Source organism: Chelon labrosus (assembly GCF_963514085.1).
Source record: "Chelon labrosus genome assembly, chromosome: 7".
Classification (NCBI taxonomy): Eukaryota; Metazoa; Chordata; class Actinopteri; order Mugiliformes; family Mugilidae; genus Chelon; species Chelon labrosus.
This window is the reverse complement of record NC_140343.1, coordinates 253,340-281,308: the sequence shown is the minus strand read 5'-3', so window position 1 is coordinate 281,308 and position 27,969 is coordinate 253,340. Positions and strand designations below refer to the sequence as shown.

General features: G+C 45.0%; 2 protein-coding genes across 3 annotated transcripts; one reads left to right on the top strand and one right to left on the bottom strand.

Annotated features, from left to right (window-relative positions):
• Positions 1 to 31: 31 nt before the first annotated feature.
• trmt13 (tRNA methyltransferase 13 homolog) lies at positions 32 to 9,886 on the bottom strand (the record flags this gene model as incomplete). The annotated part of the gene is made up of 11 exons (XM_084547963.1): positions 32 to 3,586; positions 4,178 to 4,550; positions 4,640 to 4,714; positions 4,790 to 4,862; positions 5,405 to 5,587; positions 5,783 to 5,883; positions 5,995 to 6,064; positions 6,246 to 6,305; positions 8,152 to 8,218; positions 8,297 to 8,352; positions 9,776 to 9,886. The coding sequence occupies 11 exons, from the start codon at positions 9,884 to 9,886 to the stop codon at positions 3,382 to 3,384; spliced, it is 1,374 nt and encodes a 457-aa protein (XP_084404089.1). The 3' UTR covers positions 32 to 3,381.
• Positions 9,887 to 10,808: 922 nt separating this feature from the next.
• On the top strand, positions 10,809 to 26,862 carry map1sa (microtubule-associated protein 1Sa). 2 transcript variants are annotated; one of them, XM_084547823.1, is made up of 7 exons: positions 10,809 to 11,281; positions 14,507 to 14,608; positions 16,695 to 16,777; positions 20,420 to 20,560; positions 20,635 to 23,719; positions 24,937 to 25,151; positions 25,232 to 26,862. In XM_084547823.1, the coding sequence occupies exons 1-7, from the start codon at positions 11,134 to 11,136 to the stop codon at positions 25,385 to 25,387; spliced, it is 3,930 nt and encodes a 1,309-aa protein (XP_084403949.1). In that variant the 5' UTR covers positions 10,809 to 11,133; the 3' UTR covers positions 25,388 to 26,862. The 2 variants fall into 2 exon arrangements, with proteins under 2 accessions (XP_084403949.1, XP_084403948.1); XM_084547822.1 differs by having other exon boundaries at positions 24,934 to 25,151.
• Positions 26,863 to 27,969: the final 1,107 nt, after the last annotated feature.

The following is a 27,969-nucleotide window of genomic DNA, read 5'->3' as shown; positions in this document are numbered from 1 at the left end:
TTTTGAAAGAGGAAGAATTTACTACATATATAACTAAACACATTAACGAATTTATCTTAACAAATCTTCAGCCCAATCCTGATAACCCACCAGTTCATATAATATGGGACGCTTTCAAAGCATATGTTCGAGGGATTATAATTTCTTATACCTCTAGAAAGAAGGCAGAGTTGGATAAGCATATGAAGGACTTAGAGAGGGAAATAATTCAGGTAGAACAGCTGCACAAGACCACAAGAGCGAGAAAGGATTTAGAAAACCTTCAGAAACTGAAATTAGAGTATGACCAACTTTTACTGGAAAAGGCTAATAATGTCAGATATAACTCAAATAGATTAAGGTATGCATCTTCCAATAAAACTGGTAAGCAATTGGCGTCTATGGTAAAAAAGATGTCAAGAAAGGAAAATATTATATTACGAGACTTAGAAACTAAAAGTACTATTAGAGATAACAAAATCATTAATCAACAATTTGCTTCATTTTATGAACAATTATATTCTTCTGAACAATTGAATGATGTTAAAGAAAATACCTTTTTGGAAACTGGGACTATAAAACACTTATCAAAAGAGCACAACCAAGAGTTAGCCAAAGAAATTTCGGAAACTGAAGTTAAGAAAGCGATAGATAGTTTCCCAAAAGGTAAGGCGCCGGGTATGGATGGACTTCCAGTGGAATTCTATGCAACATTTTGGACACAAGTAAAATCATTGTTTCTTGAAGTAATAACATCTATTAGTTCCAAGGAAACACTACCTCCATCCATGTATCAGACTATTATTACGGTAATCCCTAAACCAGGAAGAGAATGTATTAAGCCATCTGATTTTAGACCAATTAGTCTAATCAACTGTGATAATAAAATAATTACAAAAGTGTTAAACAACAGAATAGCTGAAGTCCTTCCTTCAATTATCCACTATAACCAAACAGGATTTATACAGAATAGAAACTTAAAAAGCAATGTAAGAACATGTATATCATTAATACAGCTAGCTAAAAAGGAAAATATTGACCTAACATTAATGGCAGTAGATGCAGAAAAAGCATTCGATCGGTTGGAATGGCCCTATCTCTATGCAGTATTGGAAGCCTACAATTTTCCAAAAGAAATAATAAAAATTATCCAAACTATTTATAAGACACCCACAGCCTACGTTTACTCAAATGGGATTTTGTCAGAAAAGATCCAAATAACAAGAGGAACAAGGCAGGGATGCCCCCTATCCCCCTCACTGTTTGCCCTGGCTATCGAACCACTGGCTCAGAAGATCCGCCAATCAGATAAAGTAAGTGGTATAATGGTGGGTAGAGAGTGCTATAAACTTAGCCTGTACGCAGATGACATCTTACTGTACTTAACTAATGCTGAAAAGTCCATCCCTAATTTAATGGAAATTATAGAGCAGTTCTCAAGAGTGTCAGGGTATAAAATTAACGTTAATAAAACCGAAATATTTCCCACCTCAGGGTTACAACCTAACAATAATGATCTGGTACAGTTTAAATGGCAAAAGGAAAATATTAAGTATTTAGGGTGTTACATTAGTATGGATAAAACGAAATTGTATAAGGATAACTACACTTCATTAATCAAAGACCTGAAAACAAGTTTAGACAAATGGGTAGACTTACCAATTAATCTTATCGGTAGAATTAATCTGATAAAAATGATATGGCTCCCGAAATGTTTGTTTCTTTTTCAAACAATACCAGTGATGCCTCCAAAGGATTTCTTTAGAACCATCAACAGGTTACTTAGCTCATTCATTTGGTCGCACAAAGCTCCCAGGTTAAGCAGAAAACTCCTCCAGAACAACAGAAAGGAAGGTGGGCTAAACTTCCCAAATATGGAGCTGTATTATCTTGCAGCACAGGCATACTACATCAAGCAAATAATTAATGGATCAGATGAAAGTTGGATAAACATAGAGAACCACCAATTGGTGGCAGGCAACTGGTTTTTAGCTCTCTTCTCTAAGAAAAAAACTAAATATGCAGGCTTTGTCATAAACAATACATTGAAAGTATGGAGGGATTTAAAAGATACTTTAGGAGTTCATATTAGTGTCCCTAGGACAACTCATCTTTGGAATAACCCGGCCATCACAATCCAAAATACGAAAATAAATTGGAATTCATGGATAAACGGAGGAGTAATGACCATCTCGGATATCATTTTTCAGAATGAAGTTATGCCATTCAAGCAACTTAAAAACAACTTTAATTTAACTGATAACGAAATATTCCGATATTTACAGTTAAAAAATCTGATTACAGAACAATTTGTCTTGAAATACGCTACAGAATTGTCACCCATTGAAAAAATACTCTTAAATGCAGCAGAAAAAAAGAATTTAATAGGTAAAGTATATACCTTACTGATAAAAGCCCAAACTAAAAATTATTCCTTGCAGAAAATATATGATAGATGGAATAAGGATCTTCATCATTCAGATACAAACGCATGCTGGAAAGAATGTTTACATTTAACTAATGCTGTCACTACCAATGAAAATCTCCGCCTTATACAATATAAGCTGATGACCAGGATATATTACACTAAGTCCAAAATACATAAATTTGACTCCTCTTCCTCCACCCTCTGTGTGAAGTGCTGCTCTCAGGAAGACACCATTATACATGCGTTCTGGGAATGTGTGAAGATTCAAAAGATCTGGATGGAAATTCAAAATTGGTTAACAAATAACTGCAGCATGTATCTTAAATTAACCGCATCAGAATGTCTCTTGCAGAAAACCGATCATCTGAAATACCCAATGGGATGGCAGGTGATGTTCTCCTCCTTAGTCCTTAAAAAACTCATTTTAAAACATTGGAAGGACACACAGGCCCCGACCTTACAAGAATGGAGGGGACTGATGAGATATTACTTAAACATAGAAAAAGCAATGCATGAAGACAGAAATAAAAAGCAGCAGTTTAATAAAATATGGCAGGAAATCTATAAAGCTTTATGAAAAGCACAAGTAAAGAAAACTGATGAGCTGGCTTTGATGGGGAACCTTCTGTGTTTTGTGTTTGTGAGTGTGGATGTGGATGTTTAGTTTATGTCCTGTCTTTGTTAGGTGTGTGTGTGGGGGGGGGGGGGGGGGTATTGGGGTAGTTGGAGGGTATGTGGATATGGGTGCAGATGTATGTTATCTGTAGCCTATATAGGTGTGGAAGCCTATGTATCGTGTAACTGTGTGATATTGTTGTAATTGAGATTATGATGGCAAAGAATTAATATTCTGTTTGATATGTATATTGGGACTCCAATGTAGAGTACACTCCAATGTAATCTCTGAAAAGTAAATTAAAAAAAAAAAAACAATTATAAAAAAAAAAAAAGATGTAACGGACGTGAACTGTCCATCAGGAGGAGGAAGAGGAGGAGGAGGAGGAGGAGGGGATGAAGGGCACGGCGGTCAGTAAGACGTTCTCCAGAGTGACGTCCATGTCAACGTATTGAATCAGATTGCTGCTGAATCCTTTCGTCATCAGAAAGTCTCGTCTGCCGCTGTCGATCAGGAGTTTACAGAGACGACCAACGTCCGCCCGCTCAGCCGCCGTCAGAAACCTGGAGACACAGAAACGACTTATTATCGTCACATTTAAATATATTGGACATAAAAACTGATGCATCACAGGAGACTCTGTGTCCTCTAGAGCTCTGGGAGGTGAGTCTAACCCTAACCCTAACCCTTGACTAGAACTGGACCAAGAGTTTAGAGAAATACCACAAAGGTTCTAGTAACAATGGAACCAGGCCCACTCTCCATCTGGACATGTGGAGAACCAAAGAACCCAAAGTGTTCCACGTTGGGTTCTTACCTCTTGAAAGTGAATCTGGCTACAAAATCCTCCTGATTCCACTACAGGAGGCAACGTACACACAATTCAACCTTTGGACATTTTATTTCTCCTGGACATCATCACATTCTACCATTGTGATCATTATACAATCCAGAAGAAGATGGAGATTTCCTCCATGTTGTTCACACATGGAACTCCCCAGGGAAACCAGTCACCAAGGCATGCTACATATCAATGCTAAGCTAACTGTCACTACTAGATGACTGTATTGTGTTTATTATCTGTAGCACCTGTTTCTGTTGGACAGACTCCTCTGGTCCAACACCTGATGCTCTGATGGGTTTTTAGTACTTACCCGTTGACAGCGTCCGTCTCCTCTGCCGGCTTGTGGCCTTCATCGTCTCTTCTGTGATTGGTCCGACCCTGCAGTGGATGGTCCTGATTGGTCGGTCTGAGTCCACATGTGGCCCAGCTCGACATCCGACAGAAAGCTGAGAACTCTGCAGCTCCAAGTCCTCTCTGCTGAAAGAACCGCTGCCCAACGTAGTGACGCCACTCACAGCGATGGTGGCAGCACAGCGCCACCGCCAGGCCCAGCACCGGGCCCAAACCAGGACTAGGACCGGAGTCAGCTGCCTTTGATTGTTCTGGTGGTTTGAGGCGTTTCTGGGGCGGTTCATTCTCCTCTCCTGGTCCTGGTGTTTCCAATAAACAGCGCAGAGCCATGTCTGAGGACAGAACCAGAACCAGGAGCCAGAGGTTAGTCAGGGAGTCAGGGAGGAGGAATCTGAGTCCAGTCCAGAGGTTCTGTTCTCACCTGTCGCTGCTCCACACAGATGTTTGCCAACTCCAACCAACGGTAGCGTCTTCTGTTGGATCAGAGGGACTTTACCTGAAACCGTCCACAGAGTCAGAACCACAGACTGAACCCAGATCACGTGAGACCAGACGTATATTTGTGTCTTACTTAGGTCCAGATGTTGGATGTCCACCTGCAGTCTCTCAAACTGAACGCCAGAGTCCTGATGCTTCCCGTCCACCTGGAACACAACAGAGCTCAGACCTGATCAATGATCTGACCCCGCCCCCTCTGATGATGTCACATGTCAGTTGGACATTGATTATGTTACAGAACCTGTTTGAAACGTCTGGGGTTTTAGGATAAAGTTAAGAATTGACTCTTTGTTGTCTTTCTGATTGATCAACTGACCACCAATCAAAAGAGTCTTCTGCTTTGTCAAGCCCCGCCCCTCCATGTTACTGATGCTGGGTTCGATAACCAATATCTAAAACACACACCTGTACACATACCTGTATTAACAGAGTCTAGAAGTAGCATGGTTGCTAACGTTAGCCGACATTGGTCCATATTTGGTCATTTCCTCTGATGGACCGACCAGTCGACTGGACACTTCAAGGTTTAAGAAAAATCACGATAACGAGTTTTAAAGCTAATGCTAATAATGCTAACTATTATTACAGGTTTTCAAGGTGTTTCTATGGGAATGGCTACTGTTTAACCTAGCACCAGTAACATAGGAGCCCTCTGATTGGTGGCAGCAGAGGGTCAGGAGGTCATTGCCTTGAAGCGTGTGCTGCAGCGCTCCACCAGCAGCAGCTGCAGGTCTTCGGTCTCAGGTCGGTCGCTGGTCTTCAGAGCCTCGTGGATCCAATGTGACAGTTTCCCTCGACCCGCTCCGAACTCCACGAAGCATCGGTCACCTCCCAGAAGCCCAAGCTGCTCCAGGTGACCTAAGATAGAGGACTGAACACACCTAGCAGGTCAGACAGGAGCCCTGCCTCCTCAGGGGGGCGTGGTCTATCAGAGATGAATCTGATCCAAATCAATATTGTTAGTGCTGAACATATATATTTATATTTAGTTATTTATTTTTTTGTTCAAACATCTCAGAACTGAATCGGTTCTAAACCCGACTCAGATTTAAATCCAGTTCTCTACCTGCTGCTTCAGGTGTTTGAGGGCGGAGTCTCCATTCTTTGGGTTGTTGAGTTCGTCCTGCAGGACAGGATGAGACAGAATGTCCACGTCCAACTGAAGACCTGAGACACAAATAATCAGTCGGCAGTAAAATGACGGACCAATCACAGTCTGAGATGCTGCAGGTGATGCGTTCAGGTGACGCGTTCAGGTGACGTGTAGCAGTTTCTCACCTTTCACTGCCGTCTTCAGTTTGACGACCAACGACTCCAACTCTGTCCTGCTGCGCTCTGACAGGCTCACCTGCCATCATCATCATCATCTCCATCATCATCATCATCATCATCATCTCCATCATCATCATCATCATCATCATAACCATCTCCATCATCATCACCATCATCATCATCATCATCTCCATCATCATCACCATCATCACCACCATCATAATCATCACCGTCATCACCATCATCATCATCATCACCTGTTGAAGTTTCTCATCTTCATCAGCTGATCCAGCGTTTCTGTTTTCCACATAATAAACCTGCAGAGAATCAATGAATCAGTGAATCAGTGAATCAATGAATCAGAGAATCAGAGAATCAGAGAATCAGTGAATCAGAGAATCAATGAATCAGTGAATCAGTGAATCAATGAATCAGAGAATCAGTGAATCAGTGAATCAGAGAATCAATGAATCAATGAATCAGTGAATCAATGAATCAGAGAATCAATGAATCAGAGAATCAATGAATCAATGAATCAGTGAATCAGTGAATCAATGAATCAGTGAATCAGTGAATCAATGAATCAATGAATCAATGAATCAGAGAATCAATGAATCAGTGAATCAGTGAATCAGAGAATCAGAGAATCAATGAATCAGTGAATCAATGAATCAGAGAATCAGTGAATCAATGAATCAGAGAATCAGAGAATCAGTGAATCAGTGATTCAGAGAATCAATGAATCAGAGAATCAATGAATCAATGAATCAGAGAATCAGTGAATCAGTGAATCAATGAATCAGTGAATCAGAGAATCAATGAATCAATGAATCAGTGAATCAATGAATCAGAGAATCAATGAATCAGTGAATCAGTGAATCAGTGAATCAATGAATCAGAGAATCAATGAATCAATGAATCAGTGAATCAGAGAATCAATGAATCAGTGAATCAGTGAATCAGTGAATCAGTGAATCAATGAATCAGAGAATCAGTGAATCAGTGAATCAGTGAATCAGAGAATCAGTGAATCAGTGAATCAATGAATCAGAGAATCAGAGAATCAATGAATCAGAGAATCAGTGAATCAGTGAATCAATGAATCAGAGAATCAGTGAATCAGAGAATCAGTGAATCAGTGAATCAATGAATCAGAGAATCAATGAATCAGTGAATCAATGAATCAGTGAATCAATGAATCAGAGAATCAATGAATCAGTGAATCAGAGAATCAGTGAATCAGAGAATCAGTGAATCAGTGAATCAGTGAATCAATGAATCAGAGAATCAATGAATCAGTGAATCAATGAATCAGTGAATCAATGAATCAGTGAATCAATGAATCAGAGAATCAATGAATCAGTGAATCAGAGAATCAGTGAATCAGTGAATCAGAGAATCAATGAATCAGAGAATCAGAGAATCAGTGAATCAATGAATCAATGAATCAGTGAATCAATGAATCAGTGAATCAGTGAATCAATGAATCAGAGAATCAGTGAATCAGAGAATCAATGAATCAGTGAATCAATGAATCAGAGAATCAGAGAATCAGTGAATCAATGAATCAATGAATCAGTGAATCAGAGAATCAGTGAATCAGAGAATCAATGAATCAGTGAATCAGTGAATCAGAGAATCAATGAATCAGAGAATCAATGAATCAATGAATCAGAGAATCAGTGAATCAGTGAATCAATGAATCAGTGAATCAATGAATCAATGAATCAGAGAATCAATGAATCAGTGAATCAGTGAATCAATGAATCAGTTAATCAGTGAATCAGAGAATCAATGAATCAGAGAATCAATGAATCAGTGAATCAGTGAATCAATGAATCAGTGAATCAGTGAATCAATGAATCAGTGAATCAATGAATCAATGAATCAGAGAATCAATGAATCAGTGAATCAATGAATCAATGAATCAGTGAATCAATGAATCAATGAATCAATGAATCAGTGAATCAATGAATCAATGAATCAGAGAATCAATGAATCAGTGAATCAATGAATCAGAGAATCAGTGAATCAATGAATCAGTGAATCAGTGAATCAGTGAATCAATGAATCAGAGAATCAGTGAATCAGTGAATCAGAGAATCAATGAATCAGTGAATCAGTGAATTGACCCGACTGATTGATTGACAGGTGTCCTCTCACAGGTGTGTCTCTCTGTCTGGAGTTGCATCTCTTCAGGTGTCGGTCCAGTTTGTCTTCGGTGACGGTGCTGAAACAAGACTCTGTCAGACTGACGTCACGTTTAACAGCTGATCAATAACCTGATGGATGACAGGTGATCACTCACTGGTTGGGGTCCAGAGGACAGACGATCCTCCTGCTGCTGCTGCTGCCCACCTCCTCCTGGAAACAGGAAACACGTCACAGTAGTAGTCTAACCTCAGCCAGGTGTCACGACATGGGGGACCAATCAAACTTGGTCTTTACTGATCAGAAACTTTTGAATAAATAGGCGCGTTCGACTTCATGCAGATCTGTGCAGATCTGACTTGACGTGATGCATGCTGGGTTGTTCTGCTCATAGATCTCGAATATGATTGGTTAAAATGAACTTGTTCTACCCAGCATGCATCACGTCAAGTCAGATCTGCACAGATCTGCATGAAGTCGGTCCCTCAGCACTGGCGCCCCCCAGGGATGTGTTCTCTCCCCACTGCTCTTCTCCCTTTACACCACTGACTGCACCTCAAGGGACCCTTCTGTGAAACTCCTGAAGTTTGCAGACGACACCACCATCATTGGACTCATCCGGGACGGTGACGAGTCTGCATACAGAAGGCAAGTGGAACAGCTGGTCCTCTGGTGCAGTCAGAATCATCTGGAGCTAAACCCGCTCAAAACTGTGGAGATGACAGTGGACTTCAGGAAGAGACCCCCATCAACCCCTCCTCTCACAGTCCTCAACAGGACAGTCCCAACAGTAGACTCATTCAGGTTCCTCGGGTCCACAATTTCACGGGACCTGAAGTGGACCTCCCACTTAGACTCCATAAGGAAGAAGGCCCAGCAGAGGCTGTACTTTCTGCGTCAGCTCAGGAAGTTCAACCTGCCTCAGGAGCTGCTGATCATGTTCTACACAGCAATAGTCCAGTCTGTCCTGACCACGTCCATCACCGTCTGGTTTGGATCCGCCACCAGACATGACAGGGACAGACTGCAGAGAACAGTCAGGTCTGCAGAGAGGATCATTGGTACCGACCTTCCCTCCATCCAGGACCTGTACCGGTCCCGGGTCGGGAAGCGGGCCAGGAAAATCACCACAGACCCCTCACACCCTGGTCACAATCTGTTTAGACTCCTCCCCTCAGGCCGGCGTTACAGAGCACTGTACGCCAAAACCAGCCGCCACAAGGACAGTTTCTTCCCCCGGGCTGTCGCTCTGTTGAACTCTGAGCAGTCACAGAGTGTGAGACCATCCACATGAACATTAAACAATAACTCTGCACTGTTGTATATACTCACTGTACAATAATCCTTGGTGTATATATTATCCTATATTTTATGTGTACAGATTCAGACTTATTTGTATTTTTATCTTATTTTATTTTATTTTATTTATTTTAATTTTATTTCACTTATTTAAGCTGCTGCTGTACCAGAGAGAAAAGTTGCCGGAGTCAAATTCCTTGTATGTGTCATACTTGGCCATTAAAGCTGATTCTGATTCTGATTCTGATGATTATCAGGCTGACGTATCACGGCCGCTGTTTGTCGCCTTCACCGTGACGTCTGTGCCCGTGAACTCACCACGTGTCCGTGAACTCACCATGGTTGCGTGTTCTCCGCAGTAGAGTTTCCCTTTTCCGACGATCATTTTACAGAAACGTTTCTTTTTCGCCACGAAGAAGCTGCACCTACCCGCCATGGGAGCCGCCATGTTGGATTCGTGCTGCGTTCAAAAGCTCACGGAACTGTAGGATATGCTGAGGACACGTGACGATAAATGAGTTTCAGCGGATATCAAACATCTTTAATTAAATGTTACGTTGATTTAAAACCGCTTTTAATGTGTTTTCATTTAAGAGCAGAATACGTGTAGTTTACGTTATTATGTGAATGATTTACATTAAAAAATATGTAAATGATATTAAGCTGTTTGTTTATTTACGCTCCATCATTTAATGTGTTTATTCTGCATAATCTCTGTTGACTTCTTTCCAACAACATCTGAGGAATGAAAAACTGATTTTACATTCAAGATCCAAAACGTGTTTATTGTCACTTCCACAGTATGTTAATAAAAACATATAGAGATGTGAAATACTGTTGCTCTACTACTGCGGCTACTTCATTCATTCATTCATCTGTAACAGCTTGTCCTGTGAAGCTACACAACTGTTGTTGACACTGCTGTTGACACTGTTGTTGTTGTTGACACTGCTGTTGACACTGCTGTTGACACTGTTGCTGTTGACACTGTTGCTGTTGACACTGTTGCTGTTGACACTGTTGTTGCTGTTGACACTGTTGCTGTTGACACTGTTGTTGTTGACACTGTTGTTGTTGACACTGTTGCTGTTGACACTGTTGTTGCTGTTGACACTGTTGCTGTTGACACTGTTGTTGCTGTTGACACTGTTGCTGTTGACACTGCTGTTGACACTGCTGTTGACACTGCTGTTGACACTGTTGCTGTTGACACTGTTGTTGTTGACACTGTTGTTGTTGACACTGCTGTTGACACTGCTGTTGACACTGTTGCTGTTGACACTGCTGTTGACACTGTTGTTGACACTGCTGTTGACACTGCTGTTGACACCGTTGCTGTTGACACTGTTGTTGTTGACACTGCTGTTGACACTGCTGTTGACACTGTTGCTGTTGACACTGTTGTTGTTGTTGACACTGTTGCTGTTGACACTGTTGCTGTTGACACTGCTGTCTCCCGTGTTACTGATCTGGACACAGTTTTAAATATTCTAACGACGTAATTAAATGAGTAGATGTCTACTTTCTCCCGAGGAGCACCTGAAGGCACCATCCTCTTTTCACTGGTCGGGAGTTTAGATCTCTTCTTTGATTGGCCACTGCCGTGCCATTTAAAAACTATTCCCGCCTCTGCTGCCAGTGGGGCGGGGCTTATCGCCAGGGTACGGCTGACGTCATCACTGGACGGTCCATGCCATGATGGCGGCAGAGTGGGGCGGCGGTCCCGGTTCTTCTCCTCCCGGTTCCTCGGGGCCTGCGGCGGCGGACTATTCGTTGCTGGTGGTGGTCGGAGCGCTGCGTCCCGGGGGTCTGCTGGAGCAGCTGCTGCGGCAGATTGAGTCCGGTGAGTTCCGGGAAAGTTCCGCGTCAGCCGGGACACAAGAACCGAGCTACAGCCGGTCCACAGGGCGGGAAGTCCGCGGGGCCCTTCACAATAAAACCCGAGGAGCTGGTTTCTTCTTCGGGGGAAGAACCGCCGCTGGTTTCTACTTCTACTCGCTTCTAAAAGTTTAAATCTTCTGCTTTTTGTTAAAAGCAAGTGAATAACCTTCATGGTTAGCCTGCTAGCTTATCTCTCTGACGTGTTTTTATTGTTTTATTCACATGAATGTCGGTTTATTGCTGAGTTCCTCCGCCCCGGGAAGCAGCTGCTCTCCGGTTAAATTTAGCCCGTGACCCGCGTCACGCTGGACTTCCTGTCCGGACTCAGACTACGGACAACCCGTCCCTTTTGGTCCATCAGATCTAAATGTTGCTCTTTCTGGTTAATTTACTGTTACTTTACGGCGAGTTTCTTTAAAATACTTTTTGTTCAGAGTTTAATGGCTGTTCCGTTATTCGAAGCTGCAGTTTTATTTTGAAAACCCATCCCACCGGATGCTGAACATTGCCTCTGCCTGTACAGATGTTTGTGGACCTCAGGTAAAAGTTGGTCAACAGCAAACAACTGAAAGTGAACTGATGCAGATGTTTGACGCATGAGTCGGTAATCGATCAGTTTATTGATCCGTTTGTCAACCGGAACTTCGCCAGCAACCATTCTGACGAAATTTATTTTCAAAATAAAACGAAAACTAAACTCAGTGGTGAAGTTCAGATAAGAAACGTTCGATTGGTTCTGATTAGTTCCTGTCCTCCAGATCTGGTTCTGATTAGTTCCTGTCCTCCAGATCTGGTTCTGATTAGTTCCTGTCCTCCAGATCTGGTTCTGATTAGTTCCTGTCCTCCAGATCTGGTTCTGATTAGTTCCTGTCCTTCAGATCTGGTTCTGATAAGTTCCTGTCCTCCAGATCTGGTCCTGATTAGTTCCTGTCCTTCAGATCTGGTTCTGATAAGTTCCTGTCCTCCAGATCTGGTTCTGATTAGTTCCTGTCCTCCAGATCTGGTTCTGATTAGTTCCTGTCCTCCAGATCTGGTTCTGATTAGTTCCTGTCCTCCAGATCTGGTTCTGATTAGTTCCTGTCCTCCAGATCTGGTTCTGATTAGTTCCTGTCCTCCAGATCTGGTTCTGATTAGTTCCTGTCCTCCAGATCTGGTTCTGATTAGTTCCTGTCCTTCTGGTTCTGATTAGTTCCTGTCCTCCAGATCTGGTTCTGATTAGTTCCTGTCCTCCAGATCTGGTTCTGATTAGTTCCTGTCCTTCAGATCTGGTTCTGATTAGTTCCTGTCCTCCAGATCTGGTTCTGATTAGTTCCTGTCCTCCAGATCTGGTTCTGATTAGTTCCTGTCCTCCAGATCTGGTTCTGATAAGTTCCTGTCCTCCAGATCTGGTTCTGATTAGTTCCTGTCCTCCAGATCTGGTTCTGATTAGTTCCTGTCCTCCAGATCTGGTTCTGATTAGTTCCTGTCCTTCTGGTTCTGATTAGTTCCTGTCCTTCAGATCTGGTTCTGGATCTGGAGCGTCTCCTGTTCCAGAACCATGTGGACATCACTGTGGTCGAGTCCATTGTCCACTGACGTGTTCTTAGGTGTTTGTTTGTGGAGACCTGTTCTTCCCATTTCTGGTCCAGAACCCTTCAGTTATCACGAGGAGCTGACAGTAGTTGACGTGTTTCTAATGTGAGGTGGTCTTCAGTCTGAGGGAACAGAAACGTCACATGTTGCATTAGAGAACCGCAGGAAAAAGGGACGTCTGCAGCCTGGGGCTAAAGTTAACAACTGCTGCTGCTGCTGCTGCTGCTGCTGGTGGTGGCCTCTTATTGGTGGGTTGTTTTTGTTGTATCTTGTTGCGTTGCTGTAGTAGTTGTCTATTTGTTGTTGCCTTGCTGTAGTTGTTGTAGCGTTGCTGTAGTTGTTGTCTAGTTGTGGTTGCGTTGCTGTAGTTGTTGTCTAGTTGTGGTTGCGTTGCTGTAGTTGTTGTCTAGTTGTGGTTCCGTTGCTGTAGTTGTTGTAGCGTTGCTGTAGTTGTTGTTGCGTTGCTGTATTTTGTTGTTTAGTTGTTGTAGCCTTGCTGTAGTTGTTGTCTAGTTGTGGTTGCGTTGCTGTAGTTGTTGTCTAGTTGTGGTTGCGTTGCTGTAGTTGTTGTCTAGTTGTGGTTGCGTTGCTGTAGTTGTTGTCTAGTTGTGGTTGCGTTGCTGTATTTTGTTGTTTAGTTGTTGTAGCCTTGCTGTAGTTGTTGTCTAGTTGTGGTTGCGTTGCTGTAGTTGTTGTCTAGTTGTGGTTGCGTTGCTGTATTTTGTTGTTTAGTTGTTGTAGCCTTGCTGTAGTTGTTGTCTAGTTGTGGTTGCGTTGCTGTAGTTGTTGTCTTGTTGTGATTGCGTTGCTGTAGTTGTTGTCTAGTTGTGGTTGCGTTGCCACATCTTGTTGCACATCGTGTCTCTGCTGTGGACACACAAACAGGAAGTGGTGTCACTACACATGATCCACTTCCTGTTCCTGCTGAGGAGGAAACTGTCCATCTGACAGAGATAGGAGGAAACTCAGAAGAGGTGTCACTCTGTCAGTAATAATAATAATAATAATCAATTTTATTTGTATTGCACTTTACATTTAAAGCAATCTCAAAGTGCTACAGTTTAAAAATAATGTAAGTTAAAACAACCAGGGTCAAAAAATAATAGAAGAAAGAAAAAAAATAATAATAATAAAAAAAAAACGATCAACACAAAATTATTATTCTGGTTTGATTCGTTAACCAGGTGTGTCTGATTCGTTAACCAGGTGTGTCTGATTCGTTAACCAGGTGTTAACCAGGTGTGTTTGATTCGTTAACCAGGTGTTAACCAGGTGTGTCTGATTCAGGTGTGTCTGATTCGTTAACCAGGTGTTAACCAGGTGTGTTTGATTCGTTAACCAGGTGTGTTTGATTCGTTAACCAGGTGTTAACCAGGTGTGTTTGATTCGTTAACCAGGTGTGTCTGATTCGTTAACCAGGTGTTAACCAGGTGTTAACCAGGTGTTAACCAGGTGTGTCTGATTCGTTAACCAGGTGTGTCTGATTCAGGTGTGTCTGATTCGTTAACCAGGTGTGTCTGTTTCAGGTGTGTCTGTTTCAGGTGTGTCTGATTTGTTAACCAGGTGTGTCTGTTTCAGGTGTGTCTGATTCGTTAACCAGGTGTGTCTGTTTCAGGTGTGCGTCGGTGGCCCGTGGATCTGGACGTCTCCGTCGTGGATCAGCAGCTGAAGCTCTTTGTGTCGAGACACTCTGCCTTCCTGTCAGAACAAGTCCCAGGTAAGAAGCACTTCCTGTCCTGCAGTGCATTCTGGGAGATGATCAATGTTGAAGGAGAGGAGGACAGACACTCTGGCTGCATCCGAATAGTCAGTCCATACTAACGTCGGTTAGCACGTTCTACTCAACCGTCAGTTTAGTACGTTATTTATGTATGTGAGCGAGTAGTAGGCTACAATAAGGACGTACTGGGCAGCCATCTTGCCTGCCCTTTGACCCCGGATGTTTACATGTGACGCCGACACATATGACGCACACCGACGGATGCCGCGACATTTTAAAGCCACCTCGGAGAAGTGTTTTTGAAACAACCAACATTTTAAACTCAACATTTATCCTAATATACTGACATTTATAAACTTGGGTTGTCGTAGCTGTAGCTGTCACAACGGTCTCAGCCATTTTGTCTGATTTGATTTTTCCGGCGGCTCGTCTTCTTCTACGCTTAGCGGGCTCCCGCTGAATTGTGGGATAGCGTAGTGAGCTACCGTTGTAGACTGTGGAGGTAGTAGGCCATCCGGGGATTTTTCGCCTACTAGTCGATGTCTACTAAGATTCCGGACGTACTACTACTGTGACGTACTGCGTCTCGCCTACTGAACAGTACGTTAGTATGGGTATTCAGATGCACCCTCTGTCTTTGTGTCCCTGTGAGGACCTTCGTTGACGTAATGCTTCCTCAGGTTTTGACCTTTGACCTTAACCTGAACATGAGCCACGTCACTGCTGCGTCTGTTTATAGCTCCTCCCCTATCATTCATGTTCTGAACACAACTTAGCTCTTTAAAAAGCCTCCAGTTGATTCAAAATGCCGCAGCAAGAGCATTGACAGGAATTAGCAAGAGAGATCATATTACTCCAGTTTTAGCTTCTCTTCACTGGCTCCCTTTAAAGTCTAGAATAGAATTTAAAATCCTCCTCCTTACATACAAGGCCCTTAAAGGCCTAGCTCCATCGTATCTTAAAGACCTTATTGTACCATATCATCTCAACAGATCACTTCGGTCTGAAAGTGCAGGCCTACTTGTGGTTCCTAGAATTTCAAAAAGTAGAATGGGAGGTAGAGCTTTCAGCTATCAGGCTCCTCTCCTATGGAACCAGCTCCCAGTTTGGGTTCGGGAGGCAGACACGCTCTCTATTTTTAAGGTCAGGCTTAAGACTTTCCTTTTTGATCAGGCTTATAGTTAGGGCTGGACTAAACCATCCCTTAGTTATGCTGCTATAGGCCTAGGCTGCTGGGGGACGATGCACCAAACACATGTCCTCCTTCTTTCTTCTCTCTCCTCTCTCGCATCCTCCACTTTCTTTTCTCTGGCACAGAGCTCTTGCCCTCTAATTTCCTATATACTACTAGTCATACAATTCTGTGCTATTACTATGTAGAATGTTTACTGCTGTGTGTGTCCCACCCCCCTTCCCCCCCCCCTTCCCCCCCTTCCCCCCTCTTCCCCCCCTTCCCCCCTCTTCTTGTGAGTATCTCTGGCCTGGAGTGGTGTGTTTCCCGTGGAGCTCTATACTACATCTGTTGTCGTGGTCTCATCAGCCTGCCCAGTCTTCATGGAATCCTGCAGTTATCCACTCCTACCTGAATGAACAATTCTCCAACCTGCCTGTGATTCCTCTTACATTTTCAAACTGTCATGTAACATCATCAGTTTGTATCATAAGATTCCACATGTACACTTTAGTCAGATATGTGTATCTATGACAGATGTATGTTTATCTTGCTGTTCTCTTCTCTCTTTCTTCTGTCTGTACCCGGCTGGCCTTAGGCAGATGGTCCCTCCATATGAGCTGGGTTCTGGTTCTGGTTCTGGTTCTGCTCGAGGTTTCTTCCTGTTTAAAGGGAGTTTTTCCTGCCACCGTCTCCTTCAGGCTGCTCTGGGGGTTTCAGGCCGGGTTTTTGTAAAGCGTCTTGAGACGATTTGTATTGTTATTGACGCTATATAAATAAAATTGAATTGAATTGAATTGAATTGAACTTCCTGTTTATCTGGTGGCCGTGGTGTCAGTGTGTGGTTCAGAGCTGGAGGATGTTTGTTCTCTGATGAGCCGACTGTCTGTCTGTCTGTCTGTCTGTTGTCAGGCCAGAGGACGCTGCAGCACCGTGGAGATGTGTTGGACACTCAGGTTGTGGTGAATCCAGCTCATGGATTGGTCTGTTCAGAGGTAAGAGACGAGGCTGAATAAAAACAGAAGTACGACTTCACACATCCAGATAACACTCAGATCAGCTGGTGTATCTGAGATCACTTCCTGGTTCCTCCGTCAACACAGCTTCATTATCTGCGGAACTCATTCAGATTTTCCATGTGAACATCATGAGTTGAGCTGCAGCGTTTCTCTGTGTTGCTCTGAGCGTGTGATCAGAGAGAGAGGAGGTAGAGAGGAGGTAGAGAGGAGAGAGGAGTTAGAGAGGAGTTAGAGAGGAGTTAGAGAGGAGAGAGGAGGTAGAGAGGAGAGAGGAGTTAGAGAGGAGGTAGAGAGGAGTTAGAGAGGAGTTAGAGAGGAGGTAGAGAGAGAGGAGTTAGAGAGAGAGGAGTTAGAGAGGAGTTAGAGAGGAGTTAGAGAGGAGGTAGAGAGGAGAGAGGAGTTAGAGAGGAGGTAGAGAGGAGAGAGGAGGTAGAGAGGAGTTAGAGAGGAGTTAGAGAGGAGGTAGAGAGGAGTTAGAGAGAGAGGAGTTAGAGAGGAGTTAGAGAGGAGGTAGAGAGGAGGTAGAGAGGAGAGAGGAGTTAGGAGGAGTTATTCTGCAGATACACTTTACACGTACACAGAAACACACCAACAAATGCATGTAGAGCAGAATTAGGCAGATACCCACTGATAATCAACATTCAGAAGAGAACGCTCAACTTCTTTAACCACCTGAAATCCAGCCCCAGAGACACCCTCCACTCCAAAGCCCTCCAAACCCAAGAGCTGAGCCCAGAGAAGAGTCCCCTATGTCAGTTGGTACTGAGGCTAACTGCCCCCTCTCAGACACAGTCTGACCAGCCTCACAACAACACTGCTCTACAAAAAGTAATCAGGGTAAATCAAATTATAGCACAATGTAAAGAAAGCTATCTGGACCATTGGGAAGAAACAACTAGAAGCCAAAGTAGATTGGAATGTTATCTTGCCCTTAAAAGAGATTATGAATTAGCAGAATATCTCTCTACTGTCAGAGATAGAAAGCAGAGACAGATCCTAACCAAGGACAGGCTCAGTGACCACAAACTGGCAATCCAAACAGGAAGACACAAAAAATCATGGCAACCAAAAGAAAACAGAAAATGTGGTCACTGTTCGACAGGTGAGGTTGAGACGGAGATGCACTTTCTCCTACAATGTACAAAATTAAATGACACTAGAAAAATTTATTGGAACAAGTTCAGCTCTTTGGTTCCAGGTTTCAAAGAGCTGGACGACCTCTCCAAATTAAAAATACTCCTCGGAGAAGGAGAGCCGGCACACCTTGCTGCCCAGTATGTGTTAACATGCCACACCCTGAGGGACAGTGAGTGATCGAGGCACACACACACACACACACTGTATATAACTAATAGAATGTTCATAATGTATATATCTTTGATTTATTGTATTGTACTTTAATGCTTTGCTTTGGCAATATTGTTTTTTTAAGAAACTTTCATGCCAATAAAGACCATTTTGAATTTGAATTTGAATTTGAAATAGAGAGGAGTTAGAGAGGAGGTAGAGGAGTTAGAGGAGAGAGGAGGTAGAGAGGAGGTAGAGAGGAGAGAGGAGTTAGAGAGGAGGTAGAGAGGAGGTAGAGAGGAGGTAGAGAGGAGGTAGAGAGGAGGTAGAGAGGAGAGAGGAGTTAGAGAGAGAGAGGAGAGAGGAGTTAGAGAGGAGAGGAGAGAGGAGAGAGGAGTTAGAGAGAGAGAGGAGTTAGAGAGGAGAGAGGAGTTAGAGAGAGAGGAGTTAGAGAGAGAGAGAGAGAGAGAGAGAGGAGTTAGAGAGGAGTTAGAGAGGAGTTAGAGAGGAGTTAGAGAGGAGTTAGAGAGAGAGGAGTTAGAGAGGAGTTAGAGAGGAGGTAGAGAGGAGTTAGAGAGGAGTTAGAGAGAGAGAGGAGAGAGGAGTTAGAGAGGAGTTAGAGAGGAGTTAGAGAGAGAGAGAGGAGTTAGAGAGAGAGAGGAAAGAGGAGAGAGGAGTTAGAGAGGAGTTAGAGAGAGAGAGGAGTTAGAGAGGAGAGAGGAGAGAGGAGTTAGAGAGAGAGAGGAGTTAGAGAGGAGTTAGAGAGGAGTTAGAGAGGAGTTAGAGAGGAGTTAGAGAGGAGTTAGAGAGAGAGAGGAGGTAGAGAGAGAGGAGTTAGAGAGGAGTTAGAGAGGAGTTAGAGAGGAGTTAGAGAGAGAGAGGAGTTAGAGAGGAGAGAGGAGAGAGGAGTTAGAGAGAGAGAGGAGGTAGAGAGAGAGAGGAGTTAGAGAGGAGTTAGAGAGAGAGAGGAGGTAGAGAGGAGAGAGGAGAGAGGAGTTAGAGAGAGAGAGGAGGTAGAGAGAGAGAGGAGTTAGAGAGGAGGTAGAGAGGAGTTAGAGAGGAGAGAGGAGGTAGAGAGGAGTTAGAGAGGAGTTAGAGAGGAGGTAGAGAGGAGTTAGAGAGGAGAGAGGAGGTAGAGAGGAGTTAGAGAGAGGAGTTAGAGAGGAGGTAGAGAGGAGGGAGAGAGGAGGGAGAGAGGAGTTAGAGAGAGAGAGGAGTTAGAGAGGAGAGAGGAGTTAGAGAGAGAGAGGAGTTAGAGAGGAGAGAGGAGAGAGGAGTTAGAGAGAGAGAGGAGTTAGAGAGGAGAGAGGAGGTAGAGAGGAGTTAGAGAGAGAGAGGAGTTAGAGAGGAGAGAGGAGGTAGAGAGGAGTTAGAGAGAGAGGAGTTAGAGAGGAGTTAGAGAGAGAGGAGGTAGAGAGAGAGGAGGTAGAGAGGAGTTAGAGAGGAGTTAGAGAGGAGAGAGGAGGTAGAGAGGAGTTAGAGAGAGAGGAGTTAGAGAGGAGGGTTAGAGAGAGAGGAGGTAGAGAGAGAGGAGGTAGAGAGGAGGTAGAGAGGAGTTAGAGAGAGGAGTTAGAGAGGAGGTAGAGAGGAGGGAGAGAGGAGTTAGAGAGAGAGAGGAGTTAGAGAGGAGAGAGGAGAGAGGAGTTAGAGAGGAGAGAGGAGAGAGGAGTTAGAGAGAGAGAGGAGGTAGAGAGGAGTTAGAGAGGAGTTAGAGAGGAGAGAGGAGTTAGAGAGAGAGAGGAGTTAGAGAGGAGTTAGAGAGAGAGGAGGTAGAGAGAGAGGAGGTAGAGAGGAGTTAGAGAGGAGTTAGAGAGGAGAGAGGAGGTAGAGAGGAGTTAGAGAGAGAGGAGTTAGAGAGGAGTTAGAGAGGAGAGAGGAGTTAGAGAGGAGTTAGAGAGGAGTTAGAGAGGAGTTAGAGAGGAGAGAGGAGGTAGAGAGGAGTTAGAGAGAGAGGAGTTAGAGAGGAGTTAGAGAGGAGAGAGGAGTTAGAGAGGAGGTAGAGAGGAGTTAGAGAGAGAGGAGTTAGAGAGGAGTTAGAGAGGAGAGAGGAGTTAGAGAGGAGGTAGAGAGAGAGGAGGTAGAGAGAGAGGAGGTAGAGAGGAGAGAGAGGAGGTAGAGAGGAGAGAGGAGGTAGAGAGGAGTTAGAGAGAGAGGAGGTAGAGAGAGAGGAGGTAGAGAGGAGAGAGGAGTTAGAGGAGGTAGAGAGGAGAGAGAGGAGGTAGAGAGGAGAGAGGAGGTAGAGAGGAGTTAGAGAGAGAGGAGGTAGAGAGAGAGGAGGTAGAGAGGAGAGAGGAGTTAGAGGAGTTTGTGAAGAGTTTGCTCCTGTTTCAGGTGCGGCGTCTGATCTGTGACTCGTCCCGACACAAGCTGCTGATCGTGGCCGGTCAGTGCGTGGAGGACAGTGGAGACATCGTGTTGCAGAAAGGCTGTTTCTCCCTCAACGACTTCCTGCACTTGTTTGCTGATGAGGAGGTAGAAACACTCTCGTGTCTTTAAAGACCTGACGGTAAACCTGGACTCTGTCTGATCTGGTTCCTGTGTTGTAGGTCGGAGAGCTGCTGAGCTCAGCAGACCCGGCGGTGAAGTCCAGCCTCACCCTCAGCTGTCCAGACTCTGGCCTTTGGAAGGATTCGGTGCTGGACAAACACAACCTGCAGGAGTTCATAAAGATCCGGATCAACCCTCCCCTGGTCCTCCCTGAAATGGAGGGTCTGCAGGAGTTCACAGAGTACCTCTCCGAGTCTCTGGAGCCAGAGTCGCCCTTCGACCTCCTGGAGCCCCCCAGTACCGTGGGCTTCCTGAAACTGTCTCGGCCCTGCTGCTACATCTTCCCCGGCGGGAGGGGGGACTCTGCCTTCTTTGCTGTGAACGGGTTCAACATCCTGGTGAATGGCGGGTCCGACACCCGCTCCTGCTTCTGGAAACTGGTCCGACATTTGGACAGGATCGACTCGATGCTCATGACCCACGTTGGCGTGGACAACCTGCCAGGGATGAACAGTCTGCTGCTGAGGAAGGTCGCAGAGCAGGACGAGGAGTCATCTGGAGCTCAGACCGAAGAGGACTGGATGAAGAACCTCATCTCGCCGGAGGTCGGCGTGGTCTTCCTCAATGCTCCAGACAGACTCGGGTCCATCCCGGCGGATCCCAGCAAGCTGCGGAGCTGTGACCAAGCAGCGCTCACTCTGCAGCTCTTACAAAGACTGGCAATCAAACCAGAACCTCTGACCCGACCCAGTGGACCCATCATAGAACCAGTCATCCTGTTTCAAAAGATGGGAGTGGGCCGTCTGGAGCTGTACACGCTGAATCCTGTTGGTGGCAGCAAAGAACTCGAAGCTTTGATGCAGATTTGGCCAAACAGCTCTAATGTGACTGGCTCGGACCTGCCGCTGCCTTGTCTCGTCTCCATTTGTGCTTTGCTGGTCTGGCATCCTTCCAGCCCTCAGGAGAAGATCATCCGGGTCCTGTTCCCAGGGTGCACTCCACAGACCAAAATCCTGGATGGACTTGAAAAACTCAAACATCTGGAGTTCCTCAAACATCCAACTGTGTGTTTGAAGGACCTCGAAAACTCCAAAACAGAGAAGCAACTAAAACACGCAGAGAGCCGGGAAAGCCTTAAGTCCCAGTCCAGGGACCTCAGACCCAGTAGTGCCTTGCAGAAAGAAAAACCTGGACGGGTTGATGTCAAAAAACTAGAGACCAAAACAAAGTCTAAGGTAGCTGGTGACACTTTACCAAAAGAAAAAAAGACCGCTGAAGAAAAGCCCAAGACCAAGGAAGCTGAAATGAAATCAAAGACGACAAAACCTGCTGAAAAGCTGATTCCAAAGAAAGACGTGTCAAAAGAAGAAAAGAAGGAGGTGAAGAAGAAGGATGAGAAGGTCACTGCTGCTGCAAAGAAGGAAGAAAATGAAGAGAAGAAGAAAGAAGCTGTGAAGAAGGAAATTGTGAATACAAAGCCAAAGAAAGAACTTAAGCCTGAACCAAAGAAAGACGTAAAGAGGGATATAAAAACAGAGGAGAAGAAAGCTGTGAAGCCGGCAGTTAGAGAGATGAAGAAGATGACGAGTGGAGCTTCTACAGGAAGCTCAGACCAAAGGAAAGCTTCAGGAAAGCCTCTAAAGAAGGACGGGACTCTAACAAAGAAAGACACTTTGAGCAAAGGGACGAAAGGAAAGTTGGGATCAAAGGAGGGAAACCAGAAGGAGGTCGGAAGTGATTCTCATCACGCTCAGAAGCTACGATTGGAAGACGACAATGGGAACAGAAGTCAGAACACAAAGACCTCAACCACAGAGAGTCCAGAGAGGAACGAGGACATGGTCACCGCCTCCTCACCACTCACCAGAACACCAAAGGTCGACCTGACGGTGAACTTTGACCTTACTCCGACTGCGTTCCAGACGGCCAAGGGATCTCTGAAGAATGGACCGGATGTCAGTTCAGAGGAAAAGACTATGGAGCTGGTCTCTCCTGCAGATTCTGCCCCAAACAGCGCCGGACATACGCCTTTCCATCAGTCACCAGAGGACGATGTCCGGGGTCTGGGTGACGACAGCAGCCTTGAGGCCAGAGGGTCCAGTTTGGGCTTTGAGGACTACGTCCAGGGAGGTTCCTGTAGAACCTCAGAGCTTAGTTCTCTGAAGGAAGGCCAGGAAAACTCCATGTCCTCACAGGATAAACCGTCCAGCCTCCTGACCCTGAGTCCCTTGAAGGACGTGATGCCGGACTCCTCCACCACCGTCACCTCCATGCCGGCTGAGGTCGGCTCACCTCACTCTACTGAAGTCGATGAATCACTCTCGGTTTCTTTAGAGCAGGTGTTGCCACCTACTTCACCTAAAGTCTACTCCAACGGACATGTTGGTGAGACGGGGTCCATCACGGGGACGGTCCAACCTCTGGGGTCGTCCCATAACGGATCAGACATCCACACAATGTCAGAACTCGCCCCAGACGTCCCACATGATGTTGATCTTTGCCTGGTGTCCCCCTGTGAGTTCCAGCACCCCAGGACCCCAGAGAACCACCAGCAGCATGTGAGCCCGGGTTTGACCACCAGAACCTCACCGGACCCCTCCATCAACAACAACCACTCCCAGGACCAGAGCAGCAGCGACTGCCCTTCAACCTACAGCCAGGAAACTCCTCCAACATCCGTCAGCGACTCCCCCCCGACAGCCACAGACTCCGATGTCCCCCCTGGTACGGAGGACTGTCCGTCCATCACTGCTGACATGGACTCTGATGATGAGTCCAGCAGCCTCTTCCCGCCCAGTCACCCACAAGACCACCCAAGTTCTTACTTCACACACAGGACGGGCCAACTCTCCTCCCACGACCCGCCACCTGCCCCGGTCAAAGATCTGCCCCCTTTACCCCCCCAGCCTGGAGCGTGTATGGCCGACACAGAGGCTGACAAGAACCTGAAGATCTCTGCTTCCAGGACCAAGAAACCGGGTCTGTTGCAGAAGGTGTCATCTGGAAGCATCGCTCTGAACGGGAAGTCGAAGGCCGGCAGCTCCACGGGGTCTCTCAAGATGGCTGCCAGCCTCGACACCAAACCGTCATCTCGAAGTTCACTTGGTGGATCCAGGATTGGGACTGCAAGAGCTCTGTCCTCAGGTAGGCTTAGACCAGAACCGCATCAGGGACCTGAACCAATCCAGACGCTCTCAGGTTTTAACCTGATCATATTTGACCCTAAAACAGAAATGATTACCAAACTAATTCTGACAGTCGACTTTTAAATTAATTAGTCTCTGTTTTAGATGTGATGCGGTTATTTATTTTGTAAGAGTTTGTGAACAAGAACAGACCAGGGGCCTCATGTACGAAGGTTGCGTGTGCACAAAAACGTTCCGTACGTACTCGTTTGTGGAAAAGTTCAGATGAATCAAGAGTGAAATGACCATGAACTTGTCCGTTCCTTCACCAACGTCATGTCTGGCTACGCTGGCTTCTACAGCTGTTGGTCCTCTGGAGACACTTAGAGGTGATGATGCTGGGAAACTGTCATCAATGTGAAAACTATTAGTCTGACCGGTCGACCCTGAGCAGAGCCATGCCAGCCGTGTGGGGCGGAGTTATCCTCATGTCAGCCAGGTAGATCAAATACCCACAATGCATCTGGACAGGTCAGTTCCCTGAATGTATCAGAGCTATGGACTGGACACACACTGATATAAAAGAACCATCACATGATGAAACATGTTCATTCATCAATGATCAGATCAGATGTGATGCTTCATTAACCAACATGGTGGGACGTGGAGGACAGCTGTCAAAGAGGACATGTCTGTCTCCACTCCAGTAGAGGACAGCTGTCAAAGAGGACATGTCTGTCTCCACTCCCGTGGAGGACAGCTGTAGAAGAGGACATGTCTGTCTCCACTCCCGTGGAGGACAGCTGTCAAAGAGGACATGTCTGTCTCCACTCCAGTAGAGGACAGCTGTCAAAGAGGACATGTCTGTCTCCACTCCAGTGAGCAGTGTCTCCAGTTCTCTTTCTGTGAAGTTCTTTTTTTCCGTCTTACTCATTCTTATGTTTTCATTTTCTGATCGCGCAGAGAGGGGACTCTCAGGTGGAGGGTCAATTTAAATATAATTTGCATATTTAAAAGGGGGCGTGGCCAGGGAGGGGTCAGGTACAACATGTGCACTCAGTTCCACATTGATTGGGATGAACAAAGGAAATGTGCCTCTGGATCTGAGCGTGCTCCACGTTTTAGAAGTCCTTGTACATGAGGATCCTGGTTCTGTGTTGGGACTGGTCCGTTACCTTTAGATCATTTCATCAGTTCATTGGAGGGAAACCTTTGATCACTACTCTCTTCCAGCAGGTTCCAGAGCTGCAAGTTCTGAGGGTTCTGCCGTCTACCTGGACCTGGCCTACCTGCCGTCCAGCAGCTCCTCCTCCACCGTGGACCTGGACTTCTTCAGACGCCTCCGGTCCTCCTACTACATTGTCAGCGGAAATGATCCGATGAAAGAGGCGTCGATGAGGAGCATCCTGGATGCTCTGCTGGACGGGAAGAGCAGCTGGCCGGACGTCCAGGTTTGTGAAACCAGCTTCATCTTCTCCTGACCTTCTTATTGTCTCTTCTCTGATTGGTCCGTTTCCTGATGCACCTCCAGGTAACTCTGATCCCCACTTTTGATTCGCTGGCAATGCACGAGTGGTACCAGGAGACGCTGGAGCGGCAGAGGCAGCTGTCTGTCACCGTGCTGGGCAGCAACAGCACCGTGGCCATGCAGGAGGAGACCTTCCCGGCCTGCAAGGTTGAGTTCTGAAGCCCCGCCCTCCTCGTTACCACGGCTACGTCCAGACCAGCCTTTTAGTGAGCATGCTCAGTTAGAAATGGTTAGCGAATAGTTTAGCTTCCCACCTGCTGGATCAGCACCTTCAGCTCTCCTGAGAGCTAATGTTAGCATGTTAGCACATTAGCATGTTAGTAGGTTTGTTTTGATTCTTTTCAACCAACATTTAATGAAGAACCATCAACGGACCAAAGCACAAATGTTTCTAATCACACTGATCCGTGGGGTTTATTCCAGATCACTTAGCATTAGCATTAGTTAGCCTAAAAACTAACGTTAGCTGATTATCAGGTTTTATGCGGCGATGCAGAAGTCCACTGACAGATGGAGACGATGTCTTCCTGATCAGGAAAGTTAAATTTAAATTTCAGATTTTTACTCGGTCACTCTGGTCTTCATCTCTGAACTCTGAGGCCTTTAAGTTCATCACTGAGCTTTGAACCAGAGTTTTATCTGAAGCTCTTTGTTTCACATCATGTTCCTTCATATTTATTTCAGGCAGTCGATGTTTTATGATCAGGTCTTTGACGTCTCATCGTCTCATTCATTTCATCTTGTGATTCCACGTTTGAAGATGTTTGGGTGTCGTCTTTGTGTCTGTGGAGCTTCACTCTGGATCTGAGATCATAAAATCTAAATGTTTTCAACTCAGAGATAAAGGCCTCAGATTAACAGGAAATAAACAAAGATAAAGATCAGAGACCTGGGGATTCTGGGGATTGTGGTCCAGCAGACAGAATTCAGGTTCAGATACTTGGACCACATGTTTCCTCTATGATCCAACACACCTGAGATCACCTGTCGTCAGTGTGTGAACAGATCTAGAATCAGATCTGACTTCCTGGTTCTTGCAGCAATGCACTCTGGGAATCGTAGTCCTCCCTGAGCTCTTAAAGCTGCAGAGAATCAGTTTATTTTGTTTTGTGTTGTTTAAGCCGCCACATTTCAACCTTTAACTTATTTATTTAATTTAACTTTGTTTTTACAAATTGACTTTTTAAATTCGACCTCAGTGTCTGAAGTTTGGTACGAGCTGCTCGCCGACTGTCCTCAGAAAAAAAAAAAAAAGTTTTAAATTTCAGCTTCTTATTAGTTTTATTGACGGTTAAAGGACCAGACCTGTTTAGTTTGAGTCAACGTTCAAACCTCTGCAGAACAAGAGAAGAAGAAGTGAATTCTCCTCACGTTAATAATGACTGAACGATTCCTTGACTGAGTTCTTCTTCCTTCAGCTTCTGTTTTAATATTTAGTTTGTTTTTTATTTCTCTTCATGTGTGAGAACTTTCGTCTGTGTCAACGATTATGAAACTGAAGATTTACAATCAGATCAATGAATCAGATCAGTAGACCCAAAGCCATAAACCAATCAGTGGTGAGATATTTTCATGTATTCATCGTCGTATTGAAACACTAACAATGATTCCCTTTCAAAATAAAAGCCCTTCCAGAGTGACTGCGGTGTTTTTATTGTGAAGGATTGTTTCTGGCTGACCACTGATGTCTCTGATGATTGGTTATAGGTTACAGGTGCTGTCAGGTGATCACTATATTTAAACTATAGAGATTTAATTCATGGTCAAATACCAGGACAGAGACCTTCAACATCAGATCACATCATCACTAATCAAAAATAATAACAGATGGATAGATGGACAACTTTATTGATCCCTGTGGGAGGTTCCTGCAGGGAAATTGACATCTCCATCACATACAGCACTGTCAGACACACATGTACAAGAACTGGACAGAAAAAACAATGAATAAACCCCAAAAACCCAGAAAAGAATAATAAATACTGTGATTGTACATACGTGGTTTGTTTATTGCATGTTCTTGGAGAGAAAAAAACGACTGCACATTATTATTGCAGATTATTCAGAAAGGTCAGAGAGTCAGAAAACTGTCTGCCCCCCCCCCGTCATTCAGTCCCTTTCCTTTTTGTCCTCCTCCCCCAAGTGAGTGGTGGTTAAACAGTTTGATGGCACGGGGGACAGAGGAGTTCCTCAGTCTATTTGTCCTGCACCTTGGGAGGAGCAGCCTCTTGCTGAAGGTGCTTCTCTGGCTGCTGAAGGTCGTGTGCAGAGGGTGGCTGGCATTGACCACAGTAGCCAGAGGGTCCAGCCTCGTGCCAAACGCCGAGCCAGCCCGCCTGATCAGCTTCTCCAACCTGGAGAGGTCTGCCTTTGAGGTGCTCTCACCCCAGCACACCACAGCGTAGGACAGGACGCTGGCGACCACAGACTGGTAGAAGATCCCCAGGAGCTTCTTACAGATGTTAAAAGATCTTGGCCTCCTCAGGAAGTACATCCTGCTCTGGGCCTTCTTGTACAGCTGCCCCATGTTGCTAGCTAGCTAGCTACGTTAGCATTTACTTAGATAAACTTTATTCATCCATAAGGGAAATTGCTTGGTCACAGTAGCTTAGTTGCACATAAAAAACACTCTTAAGAACCACAGATAAAAGAAAGATTAAATCAAAGAAAAATAAGTAAAATAAAATCTAGTAAGATAAAATAAGGTGCAATAGTGTCCATTAACATTAATAACATGGAGT